Source organism: Oncorhynchus mykiss, chromosome 7 (genome assembly GCF_013265735.2).
Source record: "Oncorhynchus mykiss isolate Arlee chromosome 7, USDA_OmykA_1.1, whole genome shotgun sequence".
In the NCBI taxonomy this organism is placed as follows: Eukaryota; Metazoa; Chordata; class Actinopteri; order Salmoniformes; family Salmonidae; genus Oncorhynchus; species Oncorhynchus mykiss.
Window position 1 is genome coordinate 72,121,003 of NC_048571.1, and position 26,521 is coordinate 72,147,523.

The 26,521-nt window shown below is 44.2% G+C and overlaps 1 protein-coding gene across 7 annotated transcripts in view; it reads right to left on the reverse strand.

Moving 5' to 3' along the window:
- Positions 1-513: 513 nt before the first annotated feature.
- LOC110528436 (ERC protein 2) overlaps positions 514-26,521 on the reverse strand; it is a 99,229-nt gene continuing 73,221 nt past the window's right edge. For 2 of the 7 annotated variants that reach the window (XM_036984014.1, XM_036984011.1), the window contains 10 exons: positions 24,207-24,427; positions 20,452-20,592; positions 14,670-14,681; positions 7,458-7,590; positions 7,219-7,379; positions 6,761-6,932; positions 5,725-6,348; positions 4,341-4,411; positions 3,909-4,108; positions 514-3,490 (listed from right to left, as the gene is read on the reverse strand). In XM_036984014.1, the coding sequence (XP_036839909.1) occupies positions 4,385-4,411; positions 5,725-6,348; positions 6,761-6,932; positions 7,219-7,379; positions 7,458-7,590; positions 14,670-14,681; positions 20,452-20,592; positions 24,207-24,427 (1,491 nt within the window). In that variant the 3' untranslated portion in view covers positions 514-3,490; positions 3,909-4,108; positions 4,341-4,384. The remainder of the gene's footprint in view (positions 3,491-3,908; positions 4,109-4,340; positions 4,412-5,724; positions 6,349-6,760; positions 6,933-7,218; positions 7,380-7,457; positions 7,591-14,669; positions 14,682-20,451; positions 20,593-24,206; positions 24,428-26,521) is intronic. The other 5 variants (XM_036984013.1, XM_036984012.1, XM_036984015.1 and 2 more) reach the window with 5 other exon arrangements.

Here is a 26,521-nt window from a genome sequence, read left to right on the forward strand (position 1 = left end):
AGTGATGGAGGGGGGTTAGTGGTAGTAGTGATGGAGGGGGGTTAGTGGTAGTAGTGATGGAGGGGGGTTAGTGGTCGTAGTGATGGAGGGGGATTAGTGGTCATAGTGATGGAGGGGGATTAGTGGTCATAGTGATGGAGGGGGGTTAGTGGTCGTAGTGATGGAGGGAGGTTAGTGGTAGTAGTGATGGAGTGGGATTAGTGGTCACAGTGATGGAGGGGGGTTAGTGGTAGTAGTGATGGAGGGGGATTAGGGGTGGTAGTGATGGAGGGGTGTTAGTGGTAGTAGTGATGGAGGGGGGTTAGCGGTGGTAGTGATGGAGGGGGGTTAGTGGTAGTAGTGATGGAGGGGGGTTAGTGGTGGTAGTGGTGGAGGGGGGTTAGTGGTATTAGTGATGGTTGGGGGTTAGTGGTGGTAGTGATGGAGGGGGGTTAGTGGTGGTAGTAATGGAGGGGGGTTAGTGGTGGTAGTAATGGAGGGGGGTTAGTGGTAGTAGTGATGGAGGGGGGTTAGTGGTAGTAGTGATGGAGGGGGGTTAGTTGTGGTAGTGATGGAGGGGGGTTGGTGGTAGTAGTGATGGAGGGGGGTTAGTGGTAGTAGTGATGGAGGGGGGTTAGTGGTAGTATTGATGGAGGGGGGTTAGTGGTAGTATTGATGGAGGGGGGTTAGTGGTAGCAGTGATGGAGGGGGGGTTAGTGGTCGTAGTGATGGAGGGGGGGGTTAGTGGTAGTAGTGATGGAGGGGGGTTAGTGGTAGTAGTGATGGAGGGGGGTTAGTGGTAGTAGTGATGGAGGGGGGTTAGTGGTAGCAGTGATGGAGGGGGGTTAGCGGTAGTAGTGATGGAGGGGGGTTAGCGGTAGTAGTGATGGAGGGGGGTTAGCGGTAGTAGTGATGGAGGGGGGTTAGTGGTAGTAGTGATGGAGGGGGGTTAGCGGTAGTAGTGATGGAGCGGGGTTAGCGGTAGTAGTGATGGAGGGGGGTTAGTGGTAGTAGTGATGGAGGGGGGTTAGTGGTCGTAGTGATGGAGGGGGGTTAGCGGTAGTAGTGATGGAGCGGGGTTAGCGGTAGTAGTGATGGAAGGGGGTTAGTTGTAGTAGTGATGGAGGGGGGTTAGTGGTGGTAGTGGTAGTGGTGATGAGGGGGGTTAGTGGTAGTAGTGATGAGGGGGGTTAGTGTTGGTAGTGATGGACGGGGGTTAGTGGTAGTAGTGATGGAGGGGGGGTTAGTGGTGGTAGTGATGGACGGGGGTTAGTGGTGGCAGTGGTGGAGGGGGAGGGTTTTGCCAATAGATTGGTTTTTGTTGTTCTCTACACACTCAACAGTCATGTTTATCACCACATTTGGATACACTGGGACAATGACATTGACAACAAACAAACACACAACACTGAGACTGGATAACACATCTGTAATGACGGAGTCACTCCAACCCTCCACTTTAACAATGGTAGTGATAGTCCTCACTGCCAAGTGCAAGTTTAAGAAGTAATCTCACTGATACTATAGTGATTGTGTGTGTGTGTCTCAAAAAATATTTCTCACGCTGTAGCAGGAATGTAAGAGCTCTTCTAAATGAGAATGAAATAGTCTTCTTGCCTTTGGACTGTGTCTCAAGGCTAGACTTTCCTTAGTGAGAGCCAGTCTGTTTTCATACAGGGAATGTTGAGTGCTGTTTTTTTTCTTGTAATGTACAAAACAGAGGAAAGTCACAAACGTTACTCCACACACTAAATACGTTTCAAAAAAATAAATCCTTAGGCCACTTTGAACAACAAAAAAAAAACATGTATTTTTATCCTCATTCTTTTTTTTCCTTGCACAATATTCTGACCACATAGACATGTAGATCTCTTTCTATATATATCTATAATATGTATATAATATAAACGAGGCACAAGGCCACCTTGTTGAGAAGAACATAAACGAGTCACTAGACTTGGGTTTGGGTTAGCACAGACTATGACTGCTGAAAGAGAAGAAGAGAGGATGAGAAAAGAGGTCATGAAGAAGAGGAGGGAGTAGGGAGACGATGAGCCGGAGAGAGGGCTATAAATGTATGGCAGGAAGTCTCATACACCTAGGTGTCCATGGATGCCATTACACATATAAAATCTCTCCGGCTGATCCTACATACAATACAGTCTTCTACAGTTCATAAGCAAGCCAGGTTATGGGATCAACATCCCTATTTAGTGACATGATTGCACAACATCCAATGGCCGTGTCTCTTGGCTGTGTCTCTGGTTGAACATCATGTTGTGAGCACCAGTGATCTAAAAGCACCATTAGAATTATCCCTGAAACAGGGAGGAGAAGGTGCATAGGTGCATATGATGCTGAGAAACAAACCGTCATGTAATCTGATTGGTGTATGTTCTGAAAATACCATTCTGATTGGTACTGGTTTAAGACATCTAAATGCTTTTTGATTGGTGCCCTTGACTCATGACTGAATAAAAGCTGCATTATTAGTACTGACATCTGCATAGATTGGAGTTTTAACTGTGACATCAACTGAGGTAACAGGATAGATACACAGTTGGAAGCCCCAAGCCCAAAGGCCCAGCAAACCCCTGGTTCAGGGCCCTACCCATAAGGCCATGCCAGACTGCACATTAACGGCACAAGTAAACCTTCAGTACTACAGGCAAGGCCAGTGGCTGCCCATTGGTCAGATAAGAACTATAGTTGGTGCCTATTGGTCTGAGAAGAGCTTTAGTGGGTGCCCATTGGTCAGATAAGAGCTGTAGTGGATGCCCATTGGTCAGATAAGCGCTGTAGTGGCTGCCTATTGGTTCCTCTTCCTTGTTCTAATGCACTTAACACAAAACACTCATAGCCATAGTCAAGTACTGCAGATGAAACACACTCAACAAAAGGTAATTAGAAGATAAAAATAAGTAGCACAACAATTTAAAAGTAAACTAAAGCTGTAACTGTATGGCACTTCATAAAATATGTGGGAAGAGACAGGCTATCTCTGGAAAAAAGAGAAAACTACAAAAAAAAACTACATATGTGTAAAATAAGCGCTGTGAAGACAGATTGTCAGTAAGTAGGGAGGAGACTGACAGGCAGGGGAGCCAATCAGAACCAGCCGGGGATGAACAGGGTGGGGCAAATCAGGTAAACAGGGCACCTCAGGTAAGCAAGGTGGAGTTAGGAGAGTGAACCAATTAGGCGCAGGTTGGTGAGAATGGGGGGGCAACAGGTGAGCTGAGCAGCTTGACAACTGGGCCAGAGTGGCTGTGTGAGTTTGGCTGTGTGAGCAGGACCACGGAGCTGAGACCAGACAGCTCGTCCGTCCGTCCGTCCGTCCGTCTGTCTGTTTGTCTGAGGGGGACCCAGTCTGTCCAACCCAGTCTAACGTCCCAGAAAGCACCTCTGTGTCTGTGTAGGGCCACTCATCCTCCACAGAGTCACTCTCAAAGATCTGGCCAGTTTCTCCAATGTCTGTAGAGTGCTCTTCACATGATGGCTCCTCAGTTATCTGTAAAAATACACATAATGGTGTAATTAACACTAGAGTCGTTCCTGTCCATTTACAGTGATTGTCAAATGAACACTAAACAATAATTCACAGTGCTTTATTCTATATATATCAATCAATATATATATATAGCCCTTCTATCTATATCTATAGTCCTTCTTACATCAGCTGATATCTCAAAGTGCTGTATAGACCTTCGGTAAGGGGACAAGGATTGCAAGATTCAGGTATCTTTCCAAACATTCCCAGATTTTCCTGATATCCCAGTTGGAATATTCCTGGAATTAGGAGGGAATAATGAGGAAATCCAGGAATCTTCCAACCGGGATTTCTGGAAACCTAGGGGATTCTTTCAGAAAGTTACCACTAAAGGGGACCCTCCAAATCAAGTGTTACTGAATCTAGAAATACGTTTTACCTGCTCAACCATCAGTCTCCTCGTCTGGCCTTCCCACCTGCTTCATCCCTCCTCTTCTTCATCATCTTCCTCATCCTCAGTAAAAATAAAGGCCCCATTTTGAAGTGTGGATTGTGTGGCGGTAAAAAATGTTTGGTCAGGTAGTCAATGTGTTTCAGCATCATGGCATGGCTGTGCTCCTCCAATAGTGACTGAATCATCTAGGATTCAGAGAGATGAACAGAGAGAGAGAGAGAGAGAGAGAGATGTGGCGAGGGAGGCAGGCAGGCAGGTTTGGGCGGGAGGGAGGGAGGGATGGGGAGGGAGGGAGGGCAAGAGTCAGTCAGCTAAACAAATAAATCCACAGCACACAGAGGTTTGGAACAGAACTGAAGAGAAAACAGGAAGTGAAAGCGAAAAGGTACGAAAAAGCAGTGTTTCAAAACATCTCACCCCTCAGAACAACATCAGAGCTTTGGTTGTCATCGTTGGCACGATTATGCCCAAATGCCCTCCTCGTCATCCTATTGGTGAGAGGCCGGCAGAAAAGGTTAGCAGGAAGTGAAGAAAGGGTTATCAAGAGTTAGCATAGGTCAAAGGTTATTATATGACAGCATGTCATGAGTAGGTAAATATGCAGGAGAGAAATGATTGAAAGCACTATATTAAGGGTCATGATAATGTTACACTGTATATAGGATTAATATAGAGAAGAGCAAAGGCATAAAGGCATTGTAAGTCTGGTTTTTGCTTTTCAATCCAATCTGCATTGCATAGGTTAATTACAGGCCCACTCTGTAATATTTACAGACAGTATTGGTTGAATGGGCTAACACTGGTCAACTTGATCCAGGCATGAATGTTGAACAAAGCTGAGAATAAACATTGGGTCTATTTTGACCTCACACCAGGAAGGCCCTACAGTAGAGCGGTCATAGAGCCCTGGTCAACAGTAATGCACTATAGGGAATAGGGTACCACTTGAGACACAGCCTTAGAGTTCATCTAAATATAGATTTAAATGCACAATGCAACAGTCTAGCCGTTAGACCACCACACCACAACAAGGATAGGAAACAGATGGACAGCCTGCTTTTTGTCTAATAGTGTTCAAAAAAACATCTGTAATGCCTCCCGGGTGGCGCAGTGGTCTAGGGCACTGCATCGCAGTGCTAGCTGTGCCACCAGAGACTCTGGTTTCGCACCAAGGTCCGTGGGGCGATGCACAATTGGCCTAGCGTCGTCCGGGTTAGGGAGGGTTTGGATGGTAGGGATATCCTTGTCTCATCCCGTACTAGCGTTTCCTGTGACGGGCCTGGTGCAGTGCACGCTAACCAGGTCGCTAGGTGCACGGTGTTTCCTCCGACACATTGGTGCGGCTGGCTTTCGGGTTGGATGTGCGCTGTGTTAAGAAGCAGTGCAGCTTGGTTGGGTGTTTCGGAGGACGCATGGCTTTCGACCTTCGTCTCTCCCGAGCCCATACGGGAGTTGTAGCAATGAGACAAGATAGTAACTACTAACAATTGGATACCACGAAATTGGGGAGAAAAGGGGGTAACATTTAAAATAAAAAACATAATGGCAATGCAATTCATTCTGAGTAAATACGAGAATGTGGTTTGGAATAAGTCAATTATGTGCTTTAGTAGCTACAAAGAGTTAAAGCCTCAGTTAAATCAGAATTCTGGGCCCATAGTCATAAAACATATCAGTTTTGCCTTTTAGATCATATGATTATATGGACAGGGGGGACCTGATCCTAGATCAACACTGCTGGTCTAAGATGCTTTATAAATCCAGCCCCTGATTGTAAACACAAGAAAGGGAGACATGTGACCTGGTCTTGGGAGGGGCGGTGGCCGGCATGGGGGGGTCCTCTGGCAGGCCCTGGTCCTCCGCGGTGGTGTGGGGGCGGGTGGCGGGGGTGGCCGCCTTGCTGTTGCGGGGCATGGGGTATGGGGTGATGGGGATGCTGCTGGGGGTGTTGGGGGTGTGGGTGCTGGGGGTGGGGGGCTTGCTGCAGGGGGCCGTGAAGGTGTGGCTGTGGGTGCTGTTGGGGGTGGGGGTGCTGCTGCTGTGGCGGAGGCCCGTGAGGATGCTGTCCTGGATGGGGGTGTTGTTGTTGTTGTGGGTGTGGCTGCTGGGCTTGCAGCGGGTGCTGGGGCCGTGGTTGGTGTTGGGGCTGTTGGGGGTGCCCCTGCGGGTGCTGTTGGGGATGAGGGGAGTACTGCTGTTGAGGCTGCTGGGGGTGAGGGTGTTGTTGGGGTGGGGGCTGGGGGTGCGGGGCATGGGGGTACGGGGCGTGCTGCTGCTGGGGATGTGGCGGGTGCTGGTACTGGGGCTGGGGGGACTGAGGCTGGAGGCCCGGGTGGGGTTGCTGGGGTAGGGAATGGAAGGGAGGATGGGGGTGGTAGTGGTCGTCTTCATAGTTGTCTGCCATCAGCTTCATCCTGCTCTGTGTCTGTGGAACAAAACACAAACATGTAAGTTCTACAATTTAATACGAGAGACCCAAACACTGAGTTAGTCATTATGAATGGAAGGAATTGATTGAGTTAGCAAAGAGAGAATAGCAACTGAGTAGCAGAAATAAGCTTAGAACGGAACAACTGCTGCTATTGTGAGCAGGTCCTTCCTGCAAAAGAGACTTTTTGGATCTCAATGAGACAAACCTGTGTAAATAAAGGCAGGGTTGGAGTCAATTCCATTCAAATTCAGTCAATTCAGGAAGTAAACTGAAGTTCCAATTCCAATTAAATATTTCTAAATACTTTTCAATGAGAAAGAAATGGAATTGCCATTTCAGTTTACTAACTAAATTGACTTAATTGAAATGGAATGGACCCTGAGTAAAGGTTGAATAAAATGTCTACCTGAGTTGTGTCACCAGTCCTGACCTGCTGTTTTAGCTGGTGCATCAATCTGTCCTTCTCCCTCTTCAGAGCCAGAACCTCTTCCTGGGTCTTCTTCTTCCCAGAGGCAGACAGCTCTAGCAGAGCGATGTTAGCATCCTTCTCACTGATGGCTGCCAGCAGGGCCTGTTGTCTATAGACAAACAAGAGAACAAGATACCAGTCAGCACAGCTGAGACAAAACATGCATCTTTCCCACATATGAAGACAACATAATTTACCATTTCTCACTATTTACGTGAAACAAAAAAGTATTGACATGGCGTTTGAGTATTCACACGACCAAGTTTTTCTTTATATCCTTGACCTATTTGAATAATTCCAGTGCAGTTCTTTTGATTACCATTGTTAAACAGAATATGAACATAAATATGAACATGTTTCATTGCTCTGCTGATGTACGACATCCCATGACTTACTTCATCTCCAGGATCTCCTCCAGCTGTTTCCTGCGCTCCTGTCTCATGTTGGTCAGGTGACCGTCCCTCTCCTGCAGGGACTGCTGGGTAGACGAGAGGCGCTGCTTGGTGGCATCCAGCTCCTGTCTAGTTCTCTCTAGGGTGTTCATCATCTCCTCCAACTGACACACACACAGGAATTACAGACACACTGTATTTTCTATGTCTCACACGCACACACACACACTTTATAAACAGACCTTCAGATGCTGACCAAGGTCCATGGTGTTGTCTTTTCGAGGGTCCCCCATTATCTGACCAGGCTTCTTTTCCCCCTGGGGGCCCAGTTTGAGGTTGGGACCCCCCTTCTTAGTAACCTGCTCCTTGGTCTGCCTGTATGGAGAACCACAGATTATGTCAGAGTTCAACCCTCTATCATACTAGTCACCGTCTTACCACACCACTAGCCGAACAACTGGTATCAATGGTTCATACATCCCCTTGAGGCATTACTAAGGCATTACTAATACTTTGTCTACTGTACTTTATAAGTAAATGTAGACACACAGAACTCACATACCACACATACAGGGTTGGGTAGGTTACTTTCTAAATGTAATCTGTTACAGTTACTAGTTACCTGTCCAAAATTGTAATCAGTAATGTAACTTTCAGTTACTTTGAGATTACTTTCCCTTTAAGAGGCATTAGAAGAAGACAAACATATATTTTACCAATTGAATGAAATCTATTGCAGGATAAATCAATATTATAATTTACATAGCTGGCTATTAATGGATGTTGGATTTTACTTTATGGGTTGGTTACGTAGGCTTCTTCTAACCGATTGCTTTTTACAAAAGATACGATTAGGCTACACTGTAAAAAGTGTCAGATTTACAGTCATTCCAATTGATGTAATATCCTTTGATCTTCAAGAATATGACATAGAAATCTGTAAATACAGTATATACTATGAAACATTTTAGGAGATCTCAGTTGGGGTCTCAGCTTACTGTTCAGAGTCAGAATAGTAGAATACACAAGGTGCAATTTAGAAATGTGGTTGTGCATCAGAAGTTTTTCACTTGTTATGTCAATCACTGACTGTCACTCAACTAGCCATATCAGCTAACAATTATTAGATTTGTAAGTTAGTCAAGCCAATTATCTAAACTTGTATTAATCATGGCTGACTACCGACTGGACACACAGGGTATGTACCCAGGGGCCCTGACCTCCAGGGGGCACCCATTGATTTTGTTAGCCACTCTCACTCAGATATCATTTACATGGCATAAGTTGAGGCAAAATGTGTAGAATTGCAGGTAATTAGCCCTGAATCAGTTACCCAACCAAGGCAGGGCCCCCTAACTTCTCTCCTCCCCACATCTGATGATTAGCAGAGCGGCAGCAGGCTATCTACACTCATAGAGAGCTGGCTCCTGTGGTTGGCGGTTGCAGTAAAAAAATATATATATACACATTTCCATTTTTCTCTGCCTCTAGGGCCCCCTACGGGCTTGGGCCCGGGGCTTCAGCTCCTGTAAGCCACTGCATTAAGCAGGCCCTGGATTTGCACTATGCAGCTGTTGCAAGAGCACATTTTTCACTGGCTGTCCACTGGTTGCAAAAATAATAATTGGTAGTCAGCTTAAACTTCTTTAGTTCAACCACTATTGAGTTAAAATACACATGTACATTTGTGAACAGCCACCCACTACAAATACAATCCGTAAGGTGCATAAAGCTAAATGAGAGAGCAGCAGTGTGATTCACTTGAATTCGCTATGTAGATGTCAATAATAAGTGATATCTGTATCGCCATAGACTACATGTCACGCCCTGACCTGAGTATTCTTTGTTTTCTTTATATATTTTGGTTAGGTCAGGGTGTGACGAGGGTGGTATGTGTGTTTTTGTCTTTTCTAGGGTTTTTGTACTGTCTAGGGGTTTTGTAGATTTATGGGGTTGTTTACATTCTAGGTGTTTATGTAGGTCTATGGTTGCCTAGATTGGTTCTCAATTAGAGGCAGGTGTTTATCGTTGTCTCTGATTGGAAACCATATTTAGGCAGCCATCTTCTTTGGGTATTTCGTGGGTTATTGTCTATGTCTAGTTGCCTGTGTTTGCACTTTTGTATCATAGTGGCACGTTCATTTTGTTATTTCGTATAGTTTGTTTAGTGTCTATCTTTATTAAAAGTTGAATGTATTCTAACCACGCTGCGCTTTGGTCTACTCCATACGACACGACGATCGTGACACTACACCACTGCTGTCATCCTTACCTCAAAGCCTTTATTCAAATTGATTATCCTTGAATGCCTTTGACAGCAGTCGCACCATTGGAAAACATAGCTTGGACTGTAGCCTTTAAACGCCTATTCCTGCTCTTTTACCGCGATCAAGCAAATACGTTTAGTGTGTCATCATAGTGGTCAGACTCGCTCAGGTGGAACACACTTAAACGTGAGCCTTTTTTCAATGCTGATTTGAATGTTGTGAGTAAACAGAAAGGTGTCTTTTTTCTTGCAAACTTCCTTTATGAATTAAAAAGTATTCCTAGAATAAATCACCTAGTTTTTCAAAAGTATCTGAAGTCTGATGATAATATTATTTTTGATAATGTAATGTATTAAAGTGTTTGTTTTTTTGTAATCCATTACTCCCCAACCCTGCACACATATACAGTTGAAGTCGGAGGTTTACATACACTTAGGTTGGAGTCATTAAGTCATTAACTTGTTTTTCAACCACTCCACAAATAGCTTATTAACAAACTATAGTTTTGGCAAGTCGGTTAGGACATCTACTTTGTACATGACACAAGTCATTTTTCCAACAATTGTTTACAGGCAGATTATTTCACTTATAATTCACTGTATCACAATTCCAGTGGGTCAGAAGTTTACATACACTAAGTTGACTGTGCCATTAAACAGCTTGGAAAATTCCAGAAAATGATGTCATGGCTTTAGAAGCTTCTGATAGGCTAATTGGCAAATTTGAGTCATTTGGAGGTGTACCTGTGGATGTATTTCAAGGCCTACCTTCAAACTCAGTGCCTCTTTGCTTGACATCATGGGAAAATCAAAGATATTAGCCAAGACCTCAGAAAAAAAATTGTAGACCTCCACAAGTCTGGTTCTTCCTTGGGAGCAATTTCCAAACGCCTGAAGGTACCACGTTCATCTGTACAAACAATAGTACGCAAGTATAAACACCATGGGACCACACAGCTGTAATACTGCTCAGGAAGGAGACATGTTCTGTCTCCTAGAAATGAATGTACTTTGGTGCGAAAAGTGCAAATCAATCCCAGAACAACAGCAAAGGACCTTGTGAAGATGCTGGAAGAAACAGGAACAAAAGTATCTATACCCACAGTAAAATGAGTCCTATATCGACGTAACCTGAAAGGCCGCTGAGCAAGGAAGAAGCCACTGCTCCAAAACCGACATAAAAAAGCCAGACTACAGTTTGCAACTGCACATGGGGACAAAGATCGTACTTTTTGGAGTAATGTCCTCTGGTCTGATGAAACAAAAATAGAACTGTTTGGCCATAATGACCATCGTGATGGAGGAAAAAGGGGGAAGCAACATCTCAAGACATCAGGAAGTTAAAGCTTGGTTGCAAATGGGTCTTCCAATTGGACAATGACCCCAAGCATACTTCGAAAGTTATGGCAAAATGGCTTAAGGACAACAAAGTCAAGGTATTGGAGTGGCAATCACAAAGCCCTGACCTCAATCCTATAGAAAATGTGTGGGCAGAACTGAAAAGGTGTGTGCGAGAAAGGAGGCCTACAAACCTGACACAGTTACCCCAGCTCTGTCAGGAGGAATGGGCCAAAAATCACCCAACTTATTGTGGGAAGCTTGTGGAAGGCTACTCAAAACATTTGACCCAAGTTAAACAATTTAAAGGCAATGCTACCAAATACTAATTGAGTGTATGTAAACTTCTGACCCACTGGGAATGTGATGAAAGAAATAAAAGCTGAAATAAATCATTCTCTCTTCAATTATTTTGACATTTCACATTATAAAAATAAAGTGGTGATCCCAACTGACCTAAGACAGGGAATTTGTACTTGGATTAAATGTTAGGAATTGTGAAAAACTGAGTTAAAATGTATTTGGCTAAGGTGTATGTAAACTTCCGATTTCAACTGTATGTGAGTAATACAATGACGACTGTTAGACTCATTAGAAACACATGCAGATGGACACAACAAAACACAAGAAAAATTAACACAAATATATATATATATATATATATATATATATATATATATATATATATATATATATATATATATATATATATATATATATATACACTGAACAAATTATATACAAGATGTAATGTGTTTTTCCCATGTTTCATGACCTGAAATTAAAGATTTTCCACATGCACAAAAAACATATTTCTCTCAAATTTTGTCCACAATAAATGTACATCCCTGTTGGTGAGCATTTCTCCTTCACCAAGATAATCCATCCACTAGACAAGTGTGGCATATTGATTGAACAGCATTATCATTACACAGGTGCACCTTGTGCTGGGGACATTAAAAAAGGCCACCCCAAAAAGTGCATTTTGTCACATAACAATGCCACAGATGTCTCAAGTTTTCAGGGAGCTTGCAATTGGCATGCTGACTACAGGAATGGCCACCAGAGCTGTTGCCAGAGAATGAAATGTTTCTTTGTCTACCACAAACCGCCTCCAATTTAATTTCAGAGAATTTTGCAGTATATCCAACCGGCCTCACAACCACAGACCATGTGTAACCACGCCAGCGCCGGACCTCTACATCCGGCTTCTTCACCTGCGGGATCGTCTGAGACCAGCTACCCGGACAGCTGATGAAACTGTGGGTTTGCACAAACGAAGAATTTCTGCACCAACTGTCAGAAACCGTCTCAGGGAAGCTCATCTGTATGCTCGTCGTCCTCACAAGGGTCTTGACCTGACTGCAGTTCTGCATTGTAATTGACTTCAGTGGGCAAAATTCTCACCATCGATGGCCACTGGCATGCTGGAGAAGTGTGCTCTTCACGGATGAATCCCAGCTTCGACTTTACCGGGCAGATGGCAGACAGCATCACGTGGACGAGCGGTTTGCTAATGTCAACATTGTGAACAAAGTGCCCTATGGTGGTAGTAGGGTTATAGTATGGGCAGGCATAAGCTACAGACAATGAACACAATTGCATTTCATCGATGGCAATTGAATGCACAGAGATACTGTGACAAGATCTTGAGGCCCATTGTCGTGCCATTCATCTGTACACAATTCTGGAAGCTGAAAATGTCTCAGTTCTTCCATGGCCTGCATACTCACCAGATACATAAGCCACTGAGCATGTTTGGAATTCTCTGGATCGACGTGTATGACAGCGTGTTCCAGTTCACGCCAATATTCAGCAACTTCGCACAGTCATTGAAGAGGAGTGGGACAACATTCCACAGGCCACAATGAACAACCCAATCAACTCTATGCAAAGGAGATGTGTCATGCTGTATAAAGCAAATGGTTGTGACACCAGATACTGACTGGTTTTCTGATCCACGCACCTACCTTTTTTTAAGGTATCTGTGACCAACAGATGTGTATTCCCAGTCATGTGAAATCCATAGATTACGGCCTAATGAATTTATTTAAATTGACTGATTTCCTTATATGAACTGTAACTGTAACATTTTGAAATTCTTGCATGTTCAATTTATATTTTTGTTTAGTATATACAGTGCATTTGGAAATTATTCAGCACCCTTGACTTTTTCCACATTTTGGTACATTACAGCCTTATTCTAAAATTAATTAAATATTTTTTTCCCTCATCAATCAAAACACAACATCCCAAAATGTCAAAGCAAAAACAGGTTTTAAGAAAACATAAATAGTTTATTTACATAAGTATTCAGACCCTTTGCTATGAGACTCGAAATTGAGCACAGGTGCTGTTTCCATTGATCATCCTTGAGATGTTTCTACAACCTGATTGGAGTCCACCTGTGCTAAATTCAATTGATTGGACATGATTTGGAAAGTCCCACACCTGTCTATATAAGGTCCCACAGTTGACAGTGCATGTCAGAGCAAAAACCAAGCCATGAGGTCAAAGGAATTGTCCGTAGAGCTCTGAGACAGGATTGTATCAAGGCACATATCTGGGGAAGGGTACCAAACAATTTCTGTAGCATTGAAGGACCCCAAGAACACAGTGGCCTAGATCCTTCTTAAATGGAAGACATTTGGAACCACCAAGACTCTACCTAGAGCTGGCCGCCCGGGCCACACTGAGCAATCCGGGAAGATGGGAGGTAACCAAGAACCCGATGGTCACTCTGACAGAGCTCTAATTCCTCTGTGGAAATGGGAGAACGTTCCAGAAGGACAACCATCTCTGCAGCCCGCTTGCAGTTTTCCAAGAGGCACCTAAAGGACTCTCAGACCATGAGAAACAAGATTCTCTTTGGCCTGAATGTCAAGCATCACGTCTGGAGGAAACCTGGCACCATCCCTACGGTGAAGCATGGTGGTGGCAGCATGTTGTGGGGATGTTTTTCAGGGGCAGGGACTGGGAGACTAGTCAGGATCAAGGGAAAGGTAAATAGAGCAAAATACAGAGAGATTCTTGATGAAAACCTGCTTGAGAGCACCCAGGACCTCAGACTGGAGCGATGGTTCACCTTCCAACAGGACAACGACCCTGAGTAAACAGCCAAGACAATGCAGGAATGGCTTAGGGACAAGTCTCTGAATGTCGTTGAGTGGCCCAGCCAGAGCCTGGACTTGAACCCAATCTAACATCTCTGGAGAGACCTGAAAATAGCTGTGCAGCGACGCTCCCCATCCAACCTGACAGAGCTTGAGAGGATCTGCAAAACAGTTTGTGAGAAACTCCCCAAATACAGGTGTGCCAAGCTTGTAGCATCATACCCAAGAAGAATTGAGTCGTTAATCACTGCCAAAGGTGCTTCAACAAAGTACTGAGTAAGGATCTGAATACTTATGGAAATGTGTAAATGATAACTTGCAAACATTTTTAAAACATTTTTTTTGCTTTGTCATTATGGGGTATTGTGTGTAGATTAATGAGGGGGGAAAACTATTTTATCCATTTAAGAACAAGGCCGTAACGTAAAAAAATGTGGAAAAAGTCAAGGGGTCTGAATACTTTCCGATTGCACTAATATACACTCAGGTTAGACATGCAGGTACTGTAGTTGACACGGAAATTTAAATGCAAAAACAATGAACAACATTCAGGAGATATGAGACACAGATGAGATAAAGACAAGTCCATGTTAATACAGTATGTTCAGAGATCTCTGAAATGACTCACAGGTTTAGGCACCAGATTTAGAATAGTAGGGGGGAAGTCGCACCTCTCAGGTGTACGGATGGGGCCGGTGGTGGGGGGAGGGGGATTCTAATGGAGGTTCGCTACTTACCTGGGAGCTAGGCTGCAGGTGGAGAAGAGGAGGAACAGGAGGAACAGGAGGAGGAGGTGTAAGGAGGGATGGCAGGACAAGAGGAAACAGCAGACAGAAACAGGAGACAGGAGAAGAGTAAAGAAATGTAACATTAGTATCATAACAGAAAAGAAGGACAACAGAGGACCCATAACCAGAATAAAGTGTACACAATCAGAGACAGACAGGGAGAGATCATCATCATCATAAGAGGCACCAATGAGAAACAGTCACTGGAAAACACAGACATAGCTAACGCGGGATGCACAGGATACACCTTCTCCTCTGACAGCCAGGTTAGAGCCCTGTATTAGCTGCTGGCTGCACAGCCTGTGAGTGCGGGGCAGGCATGCAGTCAGTCAGAAAAGGGGACAGAAGACACTAGCTGTGATAGAGAGAGGGGGGGGTGAGCGAGGTTAGGCTAGGAGGAGGGGAGGGACAAGAGAGCTAGTATAGCTAAACAGCAAGGAGAAGAGGAGACCAAGTGGGCAAGGCAGCAAGGGAACCAGTCAAGGGAGCCATGGCAGACAGCCAGACAGAGGGGGACCAACCAAACAACTGGGGGGGTACAGTACATACAGACCCTACCTACTAAACAGCTCACTCACTGAGCAGAACATTGTTGACCTGGAGCACAGCAGCTCTAGTCATGCAGACAAGCCTACTAGGCTGAGAGCTAGCCTTTACATTGGGCACAGCAAGCCAGACAGGGAAGTGGAGAGGGCAGGGAGATCAGGGCGGAGGTCAGTGTAGAGAAGGTGGGAATCACTGTTAGTAGTAGGGTGGAGGTATCGAAGCAGTGAAGAGTGAGGATGGTTCTGGAGGAGGGTTAGGGATGAAGGTATCAGAACAGACAAGAGTGAAGATGATTATGGGGGAGGGGTGGAGGTATCAAAACAGAGAAGGGTGAGGGTGGTTCTGGGGGAGGGTTAGAGGTGGAGGTATCGGAACATCGAATGGGTTGGTTCTGAGGGAGAGTTTGGGGTGGAGGTGGGCAGATGGGGGTCAGGAATGAGCAGGGGAAGCAGCGTGCCCACAGCAGTAGAAGGACTAAAGACAGGACCTTCCTACTCTCTTAGAAAAAAAGGTACTAGAACCTGAAATTATTCTTTGGCTATTCCAATAGAGTTGTGGCCAAAAGTTGAGAATGACACAAATATGAATTTTTACAAAGTCTGCTGCCTCAGTTTCTATGATGGCAATTTGCATATACTCCAAAATGTTATTAAGAGTGATCAGATTAATTGCAATTAATTGCAAAGTCCCTCTTTGCCATGTAAATTAACTGAATCCCCAAAAAACATTTCCACTGCATTTCAGCCCTGCCACAAAAGGACCAGCTGACATGTCAGTTATTCTCTCGTTAACACATGTGTGAGTGTTGACGAGGACAAGGCTGGAGATCACTCTGTCATGCTGATTGCGTTTGAATAACAGACTGGAAGCTTCAAAAGGAGGGTGGTGCTTGGAACCATTGTTCTTCCTCTGTCAACCATGGTTACCTGCAAGGAAACATGTGCCGTCATCATTGCTTTGCACAAAAAGGGCTTCACAGGCAAGGATATTGCTGCCAGTAAGATTGTACCTAAATAAACCAGTTATCGGATCATCAAGAACTTCAAGGAGAGCGGTTCAATTGTTGTGAAGAAGGCTTCAGGGTGCACAAGAAAGTCCAGCAAGTGCCAGGACCGTCTCCTAAAGTTGATTCAGCTGCGGGATCGGGGCACCACCAGTACAAAGCTTGCTCAGGAATGGCAGCCGGCAGGTGTGAGTGCATCTGCACACACAGTGAGACGAAGACTTTTGGATGATGGCCTGGTGTCAAGAAGGGCAGCAAAGAAGCCACTTCTCTCCAGGAAAAACATCAGGGACAGACTGATATTCTGCAAAAGGTACAAGGATTGGACTGCTGAGGACTGGGGTAAAGTCATTTTCTCTGATGAATCCCCTTTTCGATTGTTTGGGGCATCTGGAAAAAAGCTTGTCCGGAAAAGACAAGGTGAGCGCTACCATCAGTCCTGTGTCATGCCAACAGTAAAGCATCCTGAGACCATTCATGTGTGGGGTTGTTTCTCAACCAAGGGAGTGGGCTCACTCACAATTTTGCCTAAGAACACAGCCATTAATAAAGAATGGTACCAACACATCCTCCGAGAGCAACTTCTCCCAACCATCTGTTTGGCCCTGTCCGGGGGTGTCCTCGGAGTGGGCCACAGTGTCTCCTGACCCCTCCTGTCTCAGCCTCCAGTATTTATGCTGCAGTAGTTTATGTGTCGGGGGGCTAGGGTCAGTTTGTTATATCTGGAGTACTTCTCCTGTCCTATTCGGTGTCCTGTGTGAATCTAAGTGTGCGTTCTCTAATTCTCTCCTTCTCTCTTTCTCTCTCTCGGAGGACCTGAGCCCTAGGACCATGCCCCAGGACTACCTGACATGATGACTCCTTGCTGTCCCCAGTCCACCTGGCTGTGCTGCTGCTCCAGTTTCAACTGTTCTGCCTTATTATTATTCGACCATGCTGATCATTTATGAACATTTGAACATCTTGGCCATGTTCTGTTATAATCTCCACCCGGCACAGCCAGAAGAGGACTGGCCATCCCACATATGCTCTCTCTAATTCTCTCTTTCTTTCTCTCTCTCGGAGGACCTGAGCCCTAGGACCATGCCCCAGGAATACCTGACATGATGACTCCTTGCTGTCCCCAGTCCACCTGACTGTGCTGCTGCTCCAGTTTCAACTATTCTGCCTTATTATTATTCGACCATGCTGGTCATTTATGAACATTTGAACATCTTGACCATGTTTTGTTATAATCTCCACCCGGCACAGCCAGAAGAGGACTGGCCACCCCACATAGCCTGGTTCCTCTCTAGGTTTCTTCCTAGATTTTGGCCTTTCTAGGGAGTTTTTCCTAGCCACCGTGCTTCTTCACCTGCATTGCTTGCTGTTTGGGGTTTTAGGCTGGGTTTCTGTACAGCACTTTGAGATATCAGCTGATGTACGAAGGGCTATATAAAATAAATTTGATTGATTGATCTAGGAACAGTTTGGTGATGAACAGTGCCTTTTCCAGCATTATGGAGCACCTTGCCATAAGGCAAAAGTGATAACTAAGTGACTTGGGGAACAAAACATCGATCTTTTGGATACATGGCCAGGAAACTCCCCAGACCTAACTTAATCCCATTGAGAACTTTTGGTCAATCCTCAAGAGGCGGGTGGACAAACAAAAACCCACAAATTCTGACAAACTCCAAGCATTGATTATGCAAGAATGGGCTGCCATCAGTCAAGTTGTGGCCCAGAAGTGAATTGACAGCATGCCAGGGCGGATTGTAGAGGTATTGACTCTTTGCATCAACCTCATGTAATTGTCAATAAAAGCATTTGACACTTATGAAATGCTTGTAATTATACTTCAGTATTCCATAGTAACATCTGACAAAAAATATCTAAAGACACTGAAGCAGCAAACTTTGTGAAAAATAACATTTGTGTCATTCTCAAAACCTTTGACCATGACTGTAGGAGAACCCTTTGAAGAACTGTTTTTGTTTCCAAGTAGAACCCTTTTGGTTCGAGGTAGGACCCTATTGGGTTCCATGCAGAACCCTTTCCCCAGGAACCAAAAAGGATTCTCCTAGGGGGACAGCCATTATGGAACCAATTTTCTAAGAGTGTACAGAAGCTACACAAAACAGCCAAAACACAAAAGGCCACAGACAAAAAGTGTGTGTGTGTGTGTGTGTGTGTGTGTGTGTGTGTGTGTGTGTGTGTGTGTGTGTGTGTGTGTGTGTGTGTGTGTGTGTGTGTGTGTGTGTGTGTGTGTGTGTGTGTACATGCGCGTATGTGTGTACATGTGTGTGTGGAATCAGTGTCTGGTTATTGTCTATGTGTAAGGTACATGGGAGCTGTACTGCATTTGCTACAGTACAGATCCCATAATGGTGCTATGTTGTAATGAGAGTGAGTTCATGGTAAAGGGAGGGAAGAGGGCATACAGACTGTCAAATTAAATATCATCCAGGAAATGAAAAGAAATACATATGATTCAGTATATACGGTGCAATCGAAAAGTATTCAGACCTCCTGACTTTTTTTCACATTTTGTTTTAAGTTATCCCGAAGCCACTCCTGCGTTGACTAGGCTGTGTGCTTAGAGTCGTTGTCTTGTGGGAAGGTGAACCTTCGCACCAGTCTGAGGTCCTGAGCGCTCTTGAGCACGTTTTTGCTCTGTTCATCTTTCCCTCGATCCTGACTAGTCTCCCAGGCCGTGCCACTGAAAAACATCCCCACAGCATGATGCTGCCACCACCATGCTTCACCGTAGGGATGATGTTATGTGCCTTTTACTGAGGAGTGGCTTCCATCTGGCCACTCTACCATAAAGACCTGATTGGTGGAGTGCTGCAGAGAAGGTTGCCTTTCCAGAAGGTTCTCCCATTTCCTCAGAGGAAATGGGAGTGACCATTGGTTCCTTGGTCACCTCCGTGAACAAGGCCCCTCTTCCTTAATTGCTCAGTTTGGCCAGGAGGTCAGCTCTAGGAAGAGTCTTGGTGGTTCCAAATGTCTTCCATTTAAGAACGATGGAGGCCACTGTGTTCTTGGGGTCCTTCAATGCTGCAGAAATTGTTTGGTACCCTTCCCCAGATATGTGCCTCGACACAAGCCTGTCTCAGAGCTCTACAGACAATTCCTTCGACCTCATGGCTTGGTTTTTGCTCTGGCATCTAATGTCAACTTTGGGGCCTTATATAGATAGGTGTGTGCCTCTCCAAATCATTCCCAATCAATTGAATTTACAACGGGTGGACTCCAATCAAGTTGTAGAAACATCTCAAGGATGATCAATGGAAACAATGGAAACAGGATGCACCTGAGCTCAATTTCGAGTCTCATAGCAAAGGATCTGAATACTTATGTAAATAAAGTATTTCTGATTTTTAATACATTTGCAAAAAACTATGTCATTATGGGGTATTGTGTGTAGATTGATGAGAAAAAAGAAAACAAATCCATTTTAGAATAAGGCTGTAACGTAACAAAATGAGGAAAAAGTCAAGGGGTCAGAATGCTTTCCGAAAGCACTGCATGTGTTGAAACTGACATACTGTATATGAGAAATATATGACATCCTTATGGCTTTCATATGTGAAATCATATGAATACAGTAGAAGTTCAGTATTAATACAAATATGAAAGTATTGATTCATACATGCTACTACAGATTCGTTTTTTGATATAGTTTGTTTACCTGGCTCCTTGTTTAGATGGCAGGTAGCCTAGTGGTTAGAGTGTAGTACTAGTAACCGAAAGGTTGCAAAATCGAATCCCCGAGCTGACAAGATAAAAATCTGCCGTTCTGCCCCTGGACAAGGCATTTAACCCACTGTTCATAGGTCGTCATTGAAAATAAGAATTTGTTCTTAACTGACTTGCCTAGTTAAATAAAGGTAAAGGAAAAATATGTTAGATTGAGTCGTAAAGTGTGTGCAGGCATGGGTGGAGAAGCAGGCTGAAGACATGCGCAGACACACGTGCACAAAGATGCATATACAACATGACTACTGGCGCAGGCTTTTGCAAGACTACTGCTGTAGAGGTTGCACAACATATCTAGTGATCTTTACATAACACGGATGGGCCGATGGGCTTCCAAATCAAACCAAATCAATTAAAAGGCGAGACCATATGCAGGTGCAGTCGCAGACGTAAACCACGAGGGCAGCCTTGCTGAAGTGCCAGGGGAAGAGCACTCACTTTCCCAGGAAGTCCCACACCATGCCCCCAATCTGCTGGGGGGCAGCGGACACAGGGGGGAGCGGGTCAGGGGGAGCTCTACCACCGGGACCGTGACGAGGGACGGGGCCAGGACGAGGGACAGGGGCAAGGTGAGGGGGGCTGTGACAGGGGGAGTAGGAGGAGAAGCATTGGTGAGGGGAAAGTGTTGGAGAGAGAGAGAGAGAGACGGATATGGAAGAAGAATGAGAATGACACACTGAAATGCAATGGCACCGTATTACTGCTAAGGGATGCTCATGTGGCGAGCACATACAGTTTGACCTACCTGGACATACCCTTTTCTGAAAAATTGTACACTAAAATGGCCAATCCAAAGTCTAAAGATGAAATGTTCTATTCATCAATACTCATACTAGGTATGATGTAGATTTTCACTATCAGCCAGCATAGTACCCGGGGGGGGGGGGGGGGGGGGGGGTACAGTCCAAGATTTACAGGATGACGTGACATCCACATATCAACAAAGACCGGATGAGAGAGTAGATTAACTACACAAGAGCACATTTAGACGTTAACCCAGGTATATGGTGTTAGTCTGATAATCAGTTCAATAAATATGCTAATCTTTATCTATAATTCTGTCTGTTTCTCTATCCATAGCACTTCCATGCTTACGCCACACCTCCAACTACTCAACATCAATATATATATTTGTCTATTATAAGACATACAGTGCCTTCAGAAAGTATTCAAACCCCTTGACTTTTTACACATTTTGTTACATTACAGCCTAAATCTAAAATGTATTAAATAAATAAAACTCCTCAGCAATCTACACACAACACCCCATAACGACAAAACAAAAACAGGTTTTTAGAATTTACAGTGCCTTGCGAAAGTATTCGGCCCCCTTGAATTTTGCGAACTTTTGCCACATTTCAGGCTTCAAACATAAAGATATAAAACTGTATTTTTTTGTGAAGAATCAACAACAAGTGGGACACAATCATGAAGTGGAACGATATTTATTGGATATTTCAAACTTTTTTAACAAATCAAAAACTGAAAAATTGGGCGTGCAAAATTATTCAGCCCCTTTACTTTCAGTGCAGCAAACTCTCTCCAGAAGTTCAGTGAGGATCTCTGAATGATCCAATGTTGACCTAAATGACTAATGATGATAAATACAATCCACCTGTGTGTAATCAAGTCTCCGTATAAATGCAACTGCACTGTGATCGTCTCAGAGGTCCGTTAAAAGCGCAGAGAGCATCATGAAGGACAAGGAACACACCAGGCAGGTCCGAGATACTGTTGTGAAGAAGTTTAAAGCCGGATTTGGATACAAAAAGATTTCCCAAGCTTTAAACATCCCAAGGAGCACTGTGCAAGCGATAATATTGAAATGGAAGGAGTATCAGACCACTGCAAATCTACCAAGACCTGGCCGTCCCTCTAAACTTTCAGCTCATACAAGGAGAAGACTGATCAGAGATGCAGCCAAGAGAACCATGATCACTCTGGATGAACTGCAGAGATCTACAGCTGAGGTGGGAGACTCTGTCCATAGGACAACAATCAGTCATATATTGCACAAATCTGGCCTTTATGGAAGAGTGGCAAGAAGAAAGCCATTTCTTAAAGATATCCATAAAAAGTGTCGTTTAATGTTTGCCACAAGCCACCTGGGAGACACACCAAACATGTGGAAGAAGGTGCTCTGGTCAGATGAAACCAAAATTGAACTTTTTGGCAACAATGCAAAACGTTATGTTTGGCGTAAAAGCAACACAGCTGAACACACCATCCCCACTGTCAAACATGGTGGTGGCAGCATCATGGTTTGGGCCTGCTTTTCTTCAGCAGGGACAGGGAAGATGGTTAAAATTGATGGGAAGATGGATGGAGCCAAATACAGGACCATTCTGGAAGAAAACCTGATGGAGTCTGCAAAAGACCTGAGACTGGGACGGAGATTTGTCTTCCAACAAGACAATGATCCAAAACATAAAGCAAAATCTACAATGGAATGGTTCAAAAATAAACATATCCAGGTGTTAGAATGGCCAAGTCAAAGTCCAGACCTGAATCCAATCGAGAATCTATGGAAAGAACTGAAAACTGCTGTTCACAAATGCTCTCCATCCAACCTCACTGAGCTCGAGCTGTTTTGCAAGGAGGAATGGGAAAAAATGTCAGTCTCTTGATGTGCAAAACTGATAGAGACATACCCCAAGCGACTTACAGCTGTAATCGCAGCAAAAGGTGGCGCTACAAAGTATTAACTTAAGGGGGCTGAATAATTTTGCACGACCAATTTTTCAGTTTTTGATTTGTTAAAAAAGTTTGAAATATCCAATAAATGTTGTTCCACTTCATGATTGTGTCCCACTTGTTGTTGATTCTTCACAAAAAAATATCTTATATCTTTATGTTTGAAGCCTGAAATGTGGCAAAAGGTCGCAAAGTTCAAGGGGGCCGAATACTTTCGCAAGGCACTGTATTTCAAATGTATTAATATGTATCTTATAAGTACTCAGACCCTTTGCTATGAGACTCGAAATTGAGCTCAGGTGCTTCCTGTTTCCATTGATCATCCTTGAGATGTTTCTACAACTTGATTGGAGTCCACCTGTGGTAAATTCAATTGATTGGTTATGATTTGGAAAGTCACACACCTGTCTATATAAGGTCGCACAGTTGACTGTATATCAGAGCAAAATACCAATCCATGAGGTCGTAGGACTTGTCCGTAGAGCTCCGAGACAGTTTGGCCACCTGACCAAACTAAGCAATCAGGGGAGAAGGGCCTTGGTCAGGGAGGTGACCAAGAACCTGATGGTCACTCTGACAGAGCTCTAGATTTCCTCTGTGGTGATGGGATAACCTTCCAGAAGGTCATAAGACACATGACAGCCTCTTGGAGTTTGCCAAAAGGAACCTAAAGACTCTCAAACCATGTCAAGATAGAACTCTGTAGCCTGAATGCCAAGCGTCATGTCTGGAAGAAACCTGGCACCATCCCTACGGTGAAGCATGGTGGTGACAGCATCATGCAGTGGGGATGTTTTTCAGCAGCTGGGACTGGGAGACTAGTCCGGATCGAGTAAAAGATAAATTGAGAAAAGTACAGAGATAAAAACCTGCTCCAGAGCATTCAGGACCTTAGACGGGGACGAAGGTTCACCTTCCAACAGGACAACAATCCTAAGCACACAACCAAGACAACTCAGGAGTGGCTTCGGGACAAGTCTCTGAATGTCGTTGAGTAGCCCAGCCAGAGCCCAACACAATCTAACATCACTGGAGAGACCTGAAAATAGCTGTTCAGCAACAATCCCCATCAACCTGACAGAGCTTGAGAGGATCTGCAGAGAAGAATGGGAGAAACTCTCCAAATACAGGTGTGCCAAGCTTGTAGCATCATACCCCAAAAAACTCCAGGCTGTAATAGCTGCCAAAGATGCTTCAACAAAGTACTGAGTAAGGGGTCTGAATACTTAAGTAAATGTGATTTTTTATTATTTTTATTTTTATAAATGAGCAAACATTTATAAAAAGCTGTTTTTGCTTTGTCATTATGGGGTATTGTGTGTAGATTGGTGAGTGAAAAAAAAAGATGTAATCAAGTTTAGAATAACAAAATGTGGAAAAAGTCAAGGGGTCTGAATACTTTCCGAAGGCACTGTATATACTTGATATATCTGTAAATATAAAGCACTTCCGCTGAGTACCATAGAAATGTAAAGCTAAGGGTAGTATAGCCCAGTTACCTTTCCAGCTCGGCGATCTTCTTATCCCTGTCGTTCTTCTCAGTCTCCACCTCTCGGAGGATGGCTAGTAGCCTATCCACCTCGGCCTGGGCCTTGCCAGACTCCTCCTTATAGTAGGAAACCTCCTTCTCTAGGACCTTGACTCGCTGCTCCCGCTCCACATACTCTGGGTTCCCCCTGGAGCCCACTCCCACCTGCTGCTGCTGGACCTCATGGGCCTTCTGCATGGTCATGGAGAGAAAAAGAAAAGAAGAAAAAAAACACACACACAAATGGAACACACGCACAGACATGCACACACGCACAAACTCTCACAAATAGGAGAAAGGGGAGAGAACCCAGAACAGACAAGCTCAACAGTTAGTGTCTTTTATGAACTTCTCACTCTCCTCTCTCCCTCTTTCCCTCTCTCTGTAATGTATAAATAAAGCATAGTGAACAGGGGACATCAGTACTGCTATGGCTCATTAGCTCTGACTGAGGCTGTTATTTAGCTCAGTTCTGTGAGACTAGTGTACCATAGCGATTAGAACTAAAGGCTGCTTGTGCCTGTTACAATATGCTAATGCTAACTTGAAAAACAAGCGATATAGAACAGTTGAGATTTGTACATCTGTCATTTAGTATCGTTAGTTTTCCTGATTAGCTTCTTACAGACTTGTTGACCTCATGACAATAACTTTTTAGGAGCCAAAGTGGACTGTGGGACAGTTTCTCAGACACAGATTAAGCCTAGTCCTGGTCAAAAGAGCACTTTCAATGGAGATTCAACATTTAGCATGAATTCCCTTTAGTCTAGAAGCAGGATTAATCTGGGTTGGGGAAACAGGCCATGTGTGTATAGGAAGGACAGGACCAGGGCCTGTAACCACAAAGCATCTCCCAGTAGGAGTGCTGATCTGCGATCCATATAATCATATTCATTATGATCTAAAATATTAAACTGATCCTAGATCAGCACTCCTACTCTGAGCCCTGTCCTTCCTGTTATAATCACTTGGTAGAATCACTCATCTCTGCTCTCATGTCTCTCTGGATAATCACACCTGATCACCTCTAGTGTGTCTAAGTCACTGAAAGAGGAAAGGCTTTTGACCACCAGTCAGTAAAAACTGAACAGCTTGAGTCATCTTTCAAACACACAGAACAGAAGTACACAACACAGATCAGAATTACACAACACATCGACAACGCTGACAGTCACAGAGCAACACAACAGTCCCAACACAACAGACCCAACACAACGGACCTAACACAACAGACCAACACAACAGACCCAGCACAACAGACCAACACAACAGACCCAACACAACAGGCCCAACACAACAGACCCAACAGAGCAACACAACAAAGCAACACAATAGACCCAACAGAGCAACACAACAGACCAATACAACAGACCAACACAACAGAGCAACACAACACAGAGCATGACTAGATAAATATAGACCCCCACAGTGAGCCACGTCAACCATTCCCAGTGTTAGAAGGTTAATATTAGGCCTCTGTTCTATTGACCACTTATTAACATGGAGACAGTGAAGGGGGCCAAACAGTGACGAGCAAACAAAGCATGCGATAATAAGGAGGACAAATTATAGCATGCAAACCAACACAGCTGGGAAGACAATCTTTGCAATGCTTTCCACATGAACCGATTTAGGTCAATCCAGCAGTGACAACAAGTGACATATTTCAAGCATGAGGAGTAAAGTGAGCACCAACAGTTTGGGGGGAATCTAAAGGTCTCAGAAGTGGGTGGCGTGTACCTCTAGGACTTGCCTGTGGGCCCTGCTCAAAAGTAGCGCACTATGTAGGGAGTAGGCTGCTGTTTGGGACACAGTTCTATAGGCAAACTAACTGTATGCAAGGCCTACAGTTAGATAAAAAATGTGTTGATTATTAATTCTGAGTTTGTTAAAATAATGGTACAGAGCTGACTGATATCTTGGCATCTTACTATCAGTCATGATGCCGGATGTGAGAACACTATAGAAGAAGAAACTATCCGTAACTTTCAGTTAACTCAGCTTTTTTTGCTATGAAGCTTTGTAAGAAACATTCAACCACAGTAAAAAACACATTATATCACCATTGTACAGGTCTTTGTACAATTCTTTCTAACAGAGACCAATGGTTGAGCAACAACAGTAGGTTAGGCTATCAAGATGCAAATAAATAGAACCGCAACTGTGTGGTCATACAGATTAAAGCTATGCTAAGATAAATGCTAAGATAAACGATAAGCTAAATGCTCACTTCACATTCTGTTCACCCAGAACAGAGGCTAATGTGCGTGCAGTTGGAGAGCTAAA